General features: G+C 32.0%; 1 protein-coding gene across 1 annotated transcript in view; it reads right to left on the bottom strand.

Moving 5' to 3' along the window:
* Nucleotides 1–12,816, bottom strand: part of LOC119836622 (Down syndrome cell adhesion molecule-like protein Dscam2) — a 41,197-nt gene extending 28,381 nt beyond the window's left edge. Inside the window, exons 1-2 of the mRNA XM_038362004.1 lie at nt 12,807–12,816; nt 3,271–3,298 (exon numbers count right to left, since the gene is read on the bottom strand). Coding sequence (XP_038217932.1) covers nt 3,271–3,298; nt 12,807–12,816 — 38 coding nt within the window. The remainder of the gene's footprint in view (nt 1–3,270; nt 3,299–12,806) is intronic.
* Between the last annotated feature and the right edge of the window lie 1,130 nt (nt 12,817–13,946).

The following is a 13,946-nucleotide window of genomic DNA, read 5'->3' as shown; positions in this document are numbered from 1 at the left end:
CGTGTCAAGGAATCCAGTGTTTAAGAGGTAAGAATGGTAACGCTCTTAAAATAATGAATAACACCTTTTTCGCTGGCCTAAATAAGTGGAAATTGTATGGCACAGACGAGATGATCCCAGGGGAAATTTGGTAATGTGAATACCTGACAGATCTCATTTTTACACCTCCTTGCGCTAATTACTCTGTATCTAATTAGTGTCACGTGTGGCTGATTGATGTTATTAATTTGTGTATTGGTTTTAATTGTATGCTATGTAGTTAGTAAAATATAGTTACCTATATTTATAATACACCATAGTAATTTACGTAATTGATAAAATAAATATATAGCTGGCCTGGCAGTCGCTGTCTGATAACTGATAAATGAATAATAATAAGCGGAATTTAGAGATATACTGAGTACTAGCGGTCCCCCGACTTCGTCCGAGGTACATATATAGCCTATAGCCTTCCTCAATAAATGGGCTATCTAACACTGAAATAATTTTTGCAAATCGGACCAGTAGTTCCCGAGATTAGTGCGTTCAAACAAACAAACAAACTCTTCAGCCTTATAATATTAATATAGATATGTAGATTTTAAAACTAACTAGCTTTTCGCCCGCGACTTCGACCGCGTAGTAAAGGAAAAGTTAGACAGTTTCGGTGTTTTCCCACATAGTGGAACTTCTGGGATAAAAACTATTTTATGTCTTTTCTCGGGTCTCGAAGAATCCCTGTTTGGTACAGGTACATTGTATTCAAATCGGTACAGTGGTTAAGACAGCGGTTTAGAGATACACAAAGTTACTTTCGCATTTATAATGTTAAAAATGATTTACTATACATTACACATATACCTTATCAGATTTTCATACCCACAACTTCTGTATAAAATTGTTTTCTTTCGTCTTTTGTTTTAGTTAAAACTAAAACACTTCAATTTAACAAAGTTAAACGTTATATAGCGCCTAACATGAGCCTAATAAAATCAAACAACATTAAATATAATTATCAACGTGGAGCTGTGCGTCCAATACTTGTATACCAATTTGTGGCCAATGTGTGATAAGTTTTTGTACACAATCAGAACAAATAAAGAGATATTATTATTATTCTAATGAATAGTAACATCTCCATAAAATTATTTATTCAATGTTAATATCGGTGTGGGCATCGCTTCCTTGTCAACGTCAGTTATCCCGGCCCAGTGGACCGGAAAACCATGGCTGATGCAAGCAGTGACCTGGTATTTGAAATGAATTCTAAATCAAAACCTTATTTATTTATATATACATTTTGTTGCAATTACAATGTGGAAAATATATATATTCTTACAGTTATATTCTATAATGTAATGAAATAAAGCTGAAATTTTTTTATTTCTGAGGAATTGCTGGAGCGAATTTAAAAAAGTTTAGAGCAGGATATGCACGTGGTCCCTGAGTGTGTTCTGAGTCATATTATTTTATATATGCCACGGGCGAAGCGAGGATGATACTATGTATTTTGTTGAGGTTATGTTTTTTATACTCACGTGTATTTGCGTGTACAGTAACGTGAGAACAAAATGTGTTTTTTATGTAATAGCAGACAAGTGAGCTCTTGGTTCGTCTGATGGTAAGCGATCACCACCGCCCATGAACATTTGTAGAGGTAGGGCCGCCGACAAATGTTAAATTCAGAATGAATTCTTCGAAACAAGCGTACATAAACAATATTCGTAACCCATCAAGCGATGTTTCTGGAATTTTGAGGGCTGTTTAATTAAAATGAAACGCCGGTCGCGGTGTTCGGCGCAGGCATTTGCTTTCGGTTTAAAATTAGACTAGCGGTGGTGTTAAGTTGTTTTATTGCGAGTTATTTGTTTGTTTTTTTTTACGATAATGTGGAAATTGGGAAAGATTCGTAAGATTCGTTTGGATTTATTTCAATAATATTTGAGTTTTGTGCTTGAGTTGGCTAAAAGTGAAGTTTTATTCAGTTTCATCGTTTAATGACTTGTTGATATAGAAATCAAATCACATTAGCTCTTTGGGCTAAAATCTTCATAAATTATTTCGTATTTTAAGTGACAGATAAGTTAAACCGAAGAAATCCATAAAAGTGAAATTTACTTTTAGTACTGGATATTTTTCGTGATTTACACCCGAATTGAAAAAAGCAGGATGTTCTCAAATCGACTGTATTTTTTTGGGTTTGTTACATCATAACTATTGATTGAGTAAACCGATTTCGATAATTCTTTTTTTTTAAGTTGGTGCTTTCTGTGTGGTCTCATTTTAATTTAATCCAGATAATTTTAAGGGCGTTTATTTATTGTCAAAAATAATTTTTTCAACGCAATACAACGTTTTTATAAGTTTGACTATAAGATACTTCTCTATTTTGTAATAACCGTTGATACAAATGGCATCAATGTAAATCAACATGAAATTTTATTCCATCACACGTAAGCTTCAGAGACAGATTTCAAAACAGTGTCATATTATTCTAGAAAAATCTTTGTTACATATAGAGTAACCTAATTTCCACGAGCTCAAAAACTATAATTTAAAAATTTCGCTGAAAATCCCAACGAACCGACAAGATAGTTCCTGCATATTTAACTTGTACGTCAAACAGAATACGAAATGTAGATATATGCAGTTGCATAATTCTCTATGATTGCGTTATGCTATCTACGTTGGAATGTCTAACTTTTATTAGGCTGTGTCAGGTACGCTGGATTGTGGCGCGCTTTTTTAAAATAGATATTCCATTTTTGAAATCCGGCAACGGATTTTCAGATGTTTCTGGAATTTTCTAGTTGTAGGTGTCGATGTGTTCATATAAGTGAATGATTTATAATTTAAAAATAAAGATTTATAAATTAAAAAGTAACTTTCTCTCTTTTCTCAGTGTGGTTGCTTGGATCGAATTTTAATAAATGAATACAGTTTTATATGAGAGATATTTTCAAAACCGAATTGTTGTTTTAAATTGGGACATATGTTGTATGAAATAAAAGACAATACTAGAACTTAAAATTAACCACAGGTTATATATATTTAAGTTCAGTAATTCAACTAAATGGAATATTACTATTCATTTTATATAATTAATCAACATATATCTAAACTATATTTTAGTCGAAAAAAAAACTGTTTTTGTAGAGAGAACTTTTTGCAAAACAAACCTCCGGAAAATCGGTTAATCCGTTTTAAAGCTACAACACAATGAACTTATTATTATTATATATTATTTTTTGATTTCAAATTTGGTTATTAAATATTAACAGCATAACTTACGTGGAGATTCTCGATTCTTCGCCATTAGCTGAAACAAATAAACAGATTTCAATAAAGAGGAAACGATCGTGTGTTTGTATGCATATTTCTAATATTTACACACATAAAATGCTGCACCGATTTCAAAAAGTCTTTCACCAGAATGTTGCATTATCAGTGGGTGAAATAAGCTATATTTTATACGTGCGGCTTGTAATAAATTTTCCTGGTTATTTAGTGTATTTTCATATCTATAGATTATACTTTGATTTTTATAATAATAGTTTAAAAAGAAATATTAATTACATTCAAATTATCAGAACTACACAAAAATTTTAATGGGATTGTAGGGGAGGCCGGAGCTCTCAAATAATCATCATAATCGGTTAATCCAGTCGAAATTTTTCACCTAACAAAGCCAAAAACAATAAAGTCGAATTTATGAGCTGCTCCTTTTTTAAAACCGGTTGACATGTAAAAATAAAAGTTACATTAAAATATAATATGTATTTATTATTATTGTTATGTATATATGTATGTGTGTGTATATATTCCTTTAAAGTTGGTACTAGTAAGTATGTTTTTTAATGTATCATGAAGGAATGCAAAGGAAATAAATCTGAAAGTTTAAGAAACTTTCAAGAAACCTCACGCTGTAAAAAGGAATGTCTGGACGTCATTTTATTTTAAGAAAAAACATTTTCCTGGAAAAACTACAGTTATTATTCATAGATTTACTTATCTATTTTAAAACAGATTTAATATAAATTAGGTTTTATTGATTGATATAAATTTTTAAAGGTTTTTTTGTAATTTCTTATTTATTAGCTAAAACTAAAACATTTATTTTTTCAATTAGATTAGAATCTTGAAGAATTAGAATCGTGATACCCGGGCGGAGCAGGGACTATCGTCTAGTATTTAATACTTTTCACTAATACTATAAATACTACAACAACTGTATGTTTGTATGTCCCAAGCACGCCTGAATGTATCGATTTTTATTAAATTCAAAAATATGATAGATAGGGTAAACTGCTATTCTATGCTGCTACTCAAAAATAAACTACTTCAGTTGAGAAAACTATATCAAAATGAAATGAGAAGGGAGGCAAAAGAGGGCTGTCAATGCAAGTAAAGCCGCGGGCATAAAGCTAGTAGCAAAAATAACATCAGTGTCCATCGGATAAACTGCATTTTTATAAACAAAATGTTAATTAAATCACATTGATCAAAATAAAACCGTAATTTATCAGCCATACTACGCATATAACATTTGGTTCGAACATCCAATTTGAAATATTCAAAAATTTTTGCACTTTTTCTCGAAATATTGGATGCCGTGATATAAAATGACGTCCAAAAACAGTTTTAATTACAAAGGCTCTTTGTCAGGCGCAACGTGTAGTTTTTATTTGACATTCTGAAAGTTTTAGATTTTTCGAAATAAACAGCATTATTTATTTGCGCGAACGTTGTTTACGGTAGTTTTAACAAAGGTCGCTTAATAAAATGAAAGGTGACTATGAGTAACATTTTTTAATGAAATTTTAGTATGACTAATTCAAAAGATATACTTATAAAATATTCTAAAATATAGTAACATAGTGTATGTAAGATTCACAAATAATATATCAATGTTCATAAGCCCATTTTATTTTTGTTATGAGGGTAGTTGTGAAATTAATTCTGTATCAGATTAATTGTAAAGACTATATGTAATGTAAGTTCGATGGACTGCGAAAATTAATAAATCGGACTAGTTAGTAGTAGTTTTAAACATATTAATCATAATTTCTTAAATACTTTCCACAATAGCACCGCATGGTTATAAAACGAGAGATAATAAATATAGGTTAAAAAAAAACTAAGCTTTTATGATGGAATCAACGGAATGTCTCACTTATTCTTGTGCAGAGTGTACATAAGAAATCATATAATTAAATTATTGTATTGTCACCGAGCCTTGACATGTGTATAAAGATGGAATTAAATCAGTGAACTTTTACCGTTAAGACGGATCAAAATAGAATCTAAACGAGTCGGTTACTTACAAACAGGTGAGTCTAATAAAAGATTGTTAAGCAAAGCTTTATGGAAGATGTCTTATCCTACTACTAGCTGCGCCCTGCGGTTTCACCCGCGAAATTCCGTATCCCGTAAGAACATTGGGATAAAAAGTAGCCTTATTGTTATTCCAGATGTTCAGCTGTCTATCTGTCTCATTCACATCCATCCATCCTCACAGACCTTCGCATTATAGTATTATCCTACTAATATTATGATTGCGAAAGTTTGTAAGGATGTGTGTGCGTTTGTTGCTCTTTCACGCAAAAGCTACTCAACCGATTGCAATGAAATTTTCTACGTAGATAGCTGGACAACTGGAATAACACATAGGCAACTTTTTACACGGAAAAAACCGCGGGCGCATCTAGTTTTAAATAAATGCACGATCTTGGATATCCGAAAAGCATTTATTTAAATTATCAATTGATTTATATATATTTTAATTTTTACAGAGAGCCCATACAGTCTAGTCTAAATAGTCGTATATAAAATATGTTTGAGTATGTGTTACGTATCTTATTTATATAAATCCCTTCTTGCCAACCGTTACCAATCCATAAAAGTACTAATTCACGTCGACAAACAAAGCAGAGTATTACGCTGTCATTAAGGAGGTCCGCTGGGATCAAACAAAGGGTCTCAATTGACTCTGCAAAGAAAAACAGCTATGTTTGCAGAACCCTCATGAGTGAAACGAGGGTGGTGCAGTGCGGGACATGGCGGTTTGTCCATTGTTATTTTGTAGAACAGCTTAGAGTGCTATTATGGAATAGAAAATAGATAATTAATTGGCTAGTGACTAAGGAGTAATCTGGGTTTATTCAGCCAGCCCAAGATAATTGGGTAATGTTCGTGAAATAGTAAAAATGCGTTTTTATATGATATTTAACCATGGACACCTGCGGAAAAGCTAAGATGTCTTCCTATTGGTATTAAAATTTCAAAAGTTTGTGCGAATGGATAAAATTATAGATGTTTCGTTTGCATTTAATCTCAAATTTGCAGGTAGATTTAACTGAAATGAAAATGAAGATAGAACTAACCCCGAATCACAGTAATATAATAAATGTGAAAGTTTGTTTGCTTGGATGTTTGTCCGTCGATCACGCTGAAACTACTGAACGGATTTTGATGAAATTTCTATAGAGACAGGGTATGAGCTGACTTGGGTGACAGTTTTTGTCCCGATTAAATGATCTCTTGATGATAAAACAGGGATCTTGATATCTGGGCGGGCGTCTAGTATTAAAAATAACCGAACTTTATCCAAAGAACTTAGGTATTAATAAATGAATCTGGGTAAAGCTAAGTTTACACCTAGCATTACCCAATATTAAACAGTTTTTATTGGTGATTGCCATACTATACGTTTGCTATGTTATATTACGCAATAATAATTTTAATAACCATTAACACCAGTGTATCGTCATTATTGCACTGAGTGTACGTTCGCTAGCATGTACATACATTTTTAAAAGGACAGTTATTCTGTAGTACGATATATCTGTAACCATAAGTCATAATGTGAAACATTGTTTTTGATGTGTAAATATACTGGGGTGAACGCTTTTATGAATTAAATAATAAGAACACGTATTTACTAATTGCAATTTTATATTTTTATGTTTTGTATTTATTTGTTTTGATATTTTGAACGTATTTAATAAAAAAATTGGAATTTTTTCTGCTTTGACGGTGTGCCAATGGAACTTTGAACTGTTGCGTTTGTTTGGTCAATGAATTTCATTGAATTAAAAAAGAGAAGTTATTTATACAATACTATAATACACTATAGAAGTATATAATATTTATACATAGATTCATGAACGTAATAAATAACAGAGTAAGAAGGTTTTCGAGTTATCGCAGCAAAATAGGTATCAGTAAAAGTTTATTTAAACGCTTTCTTATTTTAACGACCCAATCTATACGTCACGATATATTAAATATTATGGCGAAATAGCATTTTTATGTTTGTTTATGTTGATATGTTATATAAGATTTCTTTTTTATAAAATTAAAGACAAATATTAATTCAAATAAAAAATGCAAAGAAGTAAAGACAACAATAAAAGATTTCAATAAAAATTAAAGACTGATAAAATGGAGAAAATCAAGCAATCTAATGTTATACTAAAATTCAACAAAATTGGATAAGCGGTACACAGGAAGTAATGAAAGGGATGAACCAATAAATAGACAGACTAACTAATGTTTAAACTCATAGATAGAGAGAAAGGTTAATACTTACATGTCTAATTGCGTTGTATTTGCCAACGCTACACTGTTTACATTAATATGCTGATTGTACAGTACCTAAATTAAGAGCAGTTCAAACACATGTTGACTTATCATTAGCTAATTTTTAATTTATTCGAGTACTTTGTGTAACAGACATGTTTTATTTGCAAATGACATCCACAAAATAAAAGTTCGTCCGCTTTGAATCACATAAATGTCCATTAATGTAAACATATGACCTATTTTTTCCTAATATTATTATTTGTATGAGATAGTAGAAGTATGTAAACATGCTGAACAGTTTTTTATACAAATTATTCGTGGAAGCAAGTGACGTTAAATATCGATCGTCGTATCGTTAAATATATGAGCTTAACATAGAATCGTCAGAAAAATTAACAAATTCACCTATTAAGGATTTTTCCTTCTTCCATAACTACCCATAAATAAATCGATTCTAAATCATACCACCGTATTAATCGCTAAATGGATATTCAAGGATACATACACATACTAGTTCCGCAACTTCATTATTTACGTTCAAGCCCCATCGGCCCTTAAAATATTATTTACATTACTTGGGGCTAAAGTTTCGCAATTATCCGAGACACCGACAGCTAGCGAAGTTTGATAAGCTTTAGGAATTTATAGTTTGCGTTGATTACTTTTAGCAAAGGATTATGTGGGATGTTGTATCATCCCATCCTGTTGGGTGAATTTAGTTGAAATTGGTGTATAGTTTTTGGTTATCTGGACTATTTTTGGATATGTTTTAGCACCTGGTCTCTGCCATATTGCTAGATATAACTAGAGGTGTATTTTGGTGAAGGTGCATTTTTATTTGATTGTTGGCAAAGGACATAGTTGACCGCCTCCTTGGTACAGTGGTTGAAGCGTGAGATTAGTACTGAGGGGTCCTGGGTTCGATTCCCGGTGGGGATGCACAAAAAAAATGTCTCGGTCTGGCAGGAAACAGAAAGCTGACACCTACTTGTCCATAAAGAAAATCGATCAGTGAAACAAATGTATATTGTAGCAACCAGCAACAACCAGTATCACCCATAAACATTTGCAGAGGAAATATACCTGTGACTGTCGACTATTCAACGTCTGAAACAAGCTACTTCAAGTCTCCACGACTCCCTGGGATCTATTGTTAATTGACAGCATGTAATGAGCACCTGTGAGTAGTCATACGACAGTACATCAGGTTCAAACTAATTTTTAACATTGGGGATATTAAAGAATAAGAATTTTTTATGATGTTACTCATAAAAAAGGAAGCCACGATAAGACATACTATATGATTGTCAGTCTGTCTGTCTGTTTTTCTACTGATCGTAGTTTTTAATTGTAATAAAGATGTCTATTGCTAGAGGAAATTACGAGCACAACGTTGTAACAAATAAAAATTATTTACACACTGTAAGCCGATGGGATACAAGAGATTTCGACAAGGCAAATAAATTATAGGCTATCCGCTATAGAATGAAAAGGTTATATATAAATACGCTGATGGCGTGTCCAAATAAAACGTGTGACACATTTCGAAAAGGTTTATTGAATCATGCCACACTATCAGTATGAGAGTTGCTACATCATAACATAAACACCGAATTAGTTTTAAAGGAAGACTGGATTAAAAAACCTATGTATTGGGAAAGATCCAGCGCACTTCGGTAAATGACTTAAATAAGCATGTTATCAACCGACTACAAAAAAGAAGGCTATAAATTCGACTGCTTTTTTGTGTTTGTTATCTCAAAGATTTTTACTGGTTGAATCGATTTTTTTATTTCTTTTTTTATTTGAAAGCTGGTGTTTCCCATGTGGTCCCATGTAATTTAATTTTCCCGAACACAAAATCAAACATTTAATTATTCAGTAAGACTTCTTATAGAATTAGGTCTAGTTCTGACAGTTGGAAGGTAGTTTATTTCTTTGTTAAATATAAGTATTTTTATTACCTCCTTTCCATAAAAATATAAAAAATATTAAACAAAACATATCTCCAATATCCAAAAATATACTATATATTCGTTCCAAAAAAGAGGAGTAGCTCATCAGAACGCGAAGATCAATAGATTCCGGTAGAATTGCAAAGAACTGAATTGCAGGGAGTCTGAAAATTAATGTCCGCAACAATATCCTTTGGGAGATCATTTTTATTACATTTTAGTTGTACCAGTTCGTCGGTCTGGTGTAACGGATATTTTAAGCTTTGCTCGGTATCTTATCACTCATATTATAACTCTAATACACCCTAATAATGACTATAATATAAAAGTATATTTTTTAAACTGAAGGAAGAAAGGTATTATTATATAGTCTCCTGGGATTATAAAGAATGTATAGTTATATATCACTAGCTGCACCCCGGGGTTTTACCCGCGTAAGTCCGTATGCCATAGGAATATGGGGATAAAACGTTGCCTATGTGTTATTCCAGTTGTCCAGCTATCTACCAAATCAAATTTTATTGCAATCGGTTCAGTAGTTTTTGCGTGAAAGTGTAACCAACATACCCATACATCCATCCTCACAAACTTTCGTATTTATAATACTAGTAGGATATGACAAATTGGAAGCAAAATTTATTATATAAAGTAGTCTCAGAACAAAATTCAGTCATGAAATTTTTGCAAAGCTACAATTGATTTGCTCATTCAACTTCACTTTAATACTTTTGGTCATATTAATATAAACCAAACTACAAATGCAATTATCGTTTACTCGATAGTTAATCTCATTCTGCATAATAATTGTCTCCGATGTAAACATAGAATTGAATGAAAAATGTCAGTCTCGCAAACTGAACCTTTTTATTATGATGTCAAGATTGCCTCTTAGCTTATACACAATATGTAACATACCATTTCAAATACTCTCACCCTGCACTATTTGTAGGAAACTACAAGAATAAACTGATATCTGCTTTGACCGATTACGCTTTTGTTTGAAGGCAAATCTGTATTTCCCTTGATTGGTTCACTACCCGTAAAGATCGGATGAACGATACTCAAGTCAAACAGACATTCTCTTAACTGTTTCAATTTATACTACTAAAATGGTAAGATAAGACGAAATCAATAACATAGCAACATAGGAAAATTGTTTTTAGTTTATAAGTAAAATGTTAATCTTATACTTAGAGATGCTTTTAGCCAATGAATATAATATTTCAGCATAATTTAAGTTTTGAAGATATTCTCGAAACTCTTATAGCGATAACAATAACGTGTAAAGGAAAAATGGAAGTTTTTGAAATCAATTTGCTTTAGACGGGATATCCTATGGGAAATACGGGCAGCAACGAATCGACGTCAGAAATATAGCCACGATAAATTAGGCCGAGTTTGTTTCTAATTTCGCTGCCGGCAAATATTGCGAAATTTTTGGTGTAATTTGTATTTGTGCTTCGCTATTAAATAATAATAATTATATGAAAATTACGATGTGTCTTAATATAAATGAATAAGGTGTTATTTTGTTTGTTTTATTATCTTTGCCTCTCATTAAGATAGTATATAGTATTCAGTTCCAAAATTCATTAGCAATAATAATACAATATAATAAAAATCTTTATTTATTCATACCTCACATTAACATTGCATATGTGGCTTGAATTTTAAAACAAAAAACTTATAACTATGGACACTTGTCGTCTAAACTAGGCCGAGCCTGTATCTTAGACGACAGTATCTTCCCACTATGTATTTAACATAATTTAGTACAATATATCTAAATAGTTTATCGCGAAATATATACACTATTTCATAATTATATATACAATTTGATTACGAAAGAAGACAAGCGTACGTAAGGTTACAATATAATAATTACAATTAAGGTGAGTTGATATTAGCACATAATAATGTCTTATAACCGATCGTTGATAACGGGAGGCTAACAATGGGTTATGGACTTGAGCTACATTTTAAGTATGAGAATGTAGTTTGTAATATCAAAAATGAATTCGTATTATTTACTAGCTGCGCCCCGCGGTTTCACCCGCGTAAGTTATCCAATAGGAATTTCGGTATGAAGGCACCTACTGAATGATTTTAATGAAGCTTTACAATTATATAGCTTATACATCGGAATAGGACATGAGCTTTATAAATACTTATCCATGCCCGTGGCTTCGTTTGCGGGTGAAGCCGGGGCGTACCAATAGACCTACTAATATTATTATAAATGCGAAAGTTTGTAAGGATGTGTGTGTGTGTTTGTTGCTCTTTCACGCAAAATCTACTGAACCGATTGCAATGAAATTTGGTACGTATACAGCTGGACAACTGGAATAACATATAGGCAACTTTTTATCCCGATATTCCTACGGAATACGGACTTACGCTGGTGAAACCGCGGGGCGCAGCTAGTATATTATAAAATTGGTAGATTTCTCCCAATTCCAGAATAAACTGTGTCAAATGAAGGCATCGCGAGCAGACTTATTTACGTACATACACAGAACTTGTTGAGAACTGAAAAGTTCACTTAAGTGAATTTGTAGTACGTATGTTTACTAGCTGTTTGCAGCTTCTTTGCTCGCGTACTCGGTTTCACCCTTTACGAGTTATATTTTCGGTATAAAAATACATATGTATATTGACGGTCAAAGATAAAGGACTAATTTATGCCTTTTCTAAATCTTATAGAAATCAGTTTAACTAGTGTACAATAATGTTTTGAAGGGAAAGTTTATTTGTAACTAGCTGCGCCCTGCGGTTTCACCCGCATAAGGCCGTATTCCGTAGGAATATCGGGATAAAATATCGCCCATGTGTTATTCCAGTTGTCCAGCTATCTATGTACCAAATTTCGTTGCAAACGCTTCAGCAGTTTTTGTGTGAAAGAGCAACAAACACATACACATCCTTAAAAACTTTCGCATTTATAATATTAGTAGGATAGGAAGTAGGATAGTAGGATGAGTGAACACACCTAACCTGAGCTATTTGATATTTTTATTCTTTCAAAATTTCTCACACCAAACTTTTTGGGATTTATACTAATTTTGTGATAGTTAGTTCAATTTAATAAATTTGTTCATTAAAAGAAAATTAATAACAGCTCTTCTCTGTAGAAGCTTTTTTACGGACCGGTGGTAAATGTTAAAACTGTGTTATGACGATTCAAAAGTTCTTCTATAAGAAGTCTAATTGAGTAAGTATATGTTTGAGTTTGAGTTAAATAGCAACTACTTAATTCAATTAATACATAATTATAAAATGAATACTCACAATTATCCATCCGTTGATGTTTATTGTATTCAAATCTGAAATAAAAAAAATCCATACATTTATGAGTTAAAAACATTTAATACATTTTAATAAGTAGCTTACCGCCACTCTACATACTAAATTCCATGAGCTATCTACACTAATATTATAAAGAGGAAAACTTTGTTTGTTTGGTTGTAATGAATAGGTTCAAAAACTACTGGACCGATTTTAAAAATTCTTTCACCATTCGAAAGCTACATTATCCACGAGTAACATAGACTATATATGTACCACGGGCGAAGCCGGGGCGAACAGCTAGTTTGATATATACTTATAATATTAAGCTGAAGAGCTTGTTTGTTTGAACGCGAAAACCTCAGGAACTACTTCTTAGGGACTGTTATCAAAAATTATTATCGTTAGATATGTTACCAAGTGCTTTCTATAGGCTATATATGTACCAAGAGCGAAGTCGGGGCGATGTATAAAACTACTAGTATTCCAGAAATCAACATCATTCAAGAAGTAATTACAAGATAATTTCTATAGATATAGTATTTGACATTTAATTTTATTTGTGTGTCTACAATCTTTATGTATTCAAAGCTAATTGGTGATACGCCAAAACTAGATTTAGACTTTTACTAGATTGTACTAATATTATAACCCTTCTGTGATTAACACGTAAGAACTATTAAATCAATAAAATCGTATACAAAATGAGCTATGATCTTGTAATAATTAATGTTGAACATATTTAAAATAAATGTGAAAGCATAAAAGAAATGGTAACAAAACATAACGCATATTGCATGTTTGGAAAAGCCCCGGCTCGTCAAAGGGTATTTCCACGTTTTCTATGAAAACAAGTAGATTTTTCATTATCCAGAAGGGAGAGGTAATTAAGCATGTTTTTGAAGGTGTGTTATATGTTTTTTATATTGTATTCCCTCGGGCGTGTTTTGATTGCGTCCGAATGATGTGAGATATTTAAATTTTTAACCGACTTCTAATATGTTTGATGCGTGTCACATACAGAAGCAAAAGTTACAGTATTTGTTCGTTGGTTCTAGGAAATGTTGTTATTTTAAAACTCATTTCCATTTTTTTTTGTATTTTCCCATTGTCTTTATGGTATAGTAGTGAAGAACTGAGGGG

The sequence above is a fragment of the Zerene cesonia genome, chromosome 25, assembly GCF_012273895.1.
Source record: "Zerene cesonia ecotype Mississippi chromosome 25, Zerene_cesonia_1.1, whole genome shotgun sequence".
Taxonomy (NCBI): Eukaryota; Metazoa; Arthropoda; class Insecta; order Lepidoptera; family Pieridae; genus Zerene; species Zerene cesonia.
The sequence above is the reverse complement of the archived record's forward strand: the minus strand, read 5'-3'. Positions and strand labels throughout refer to the sequence as shown.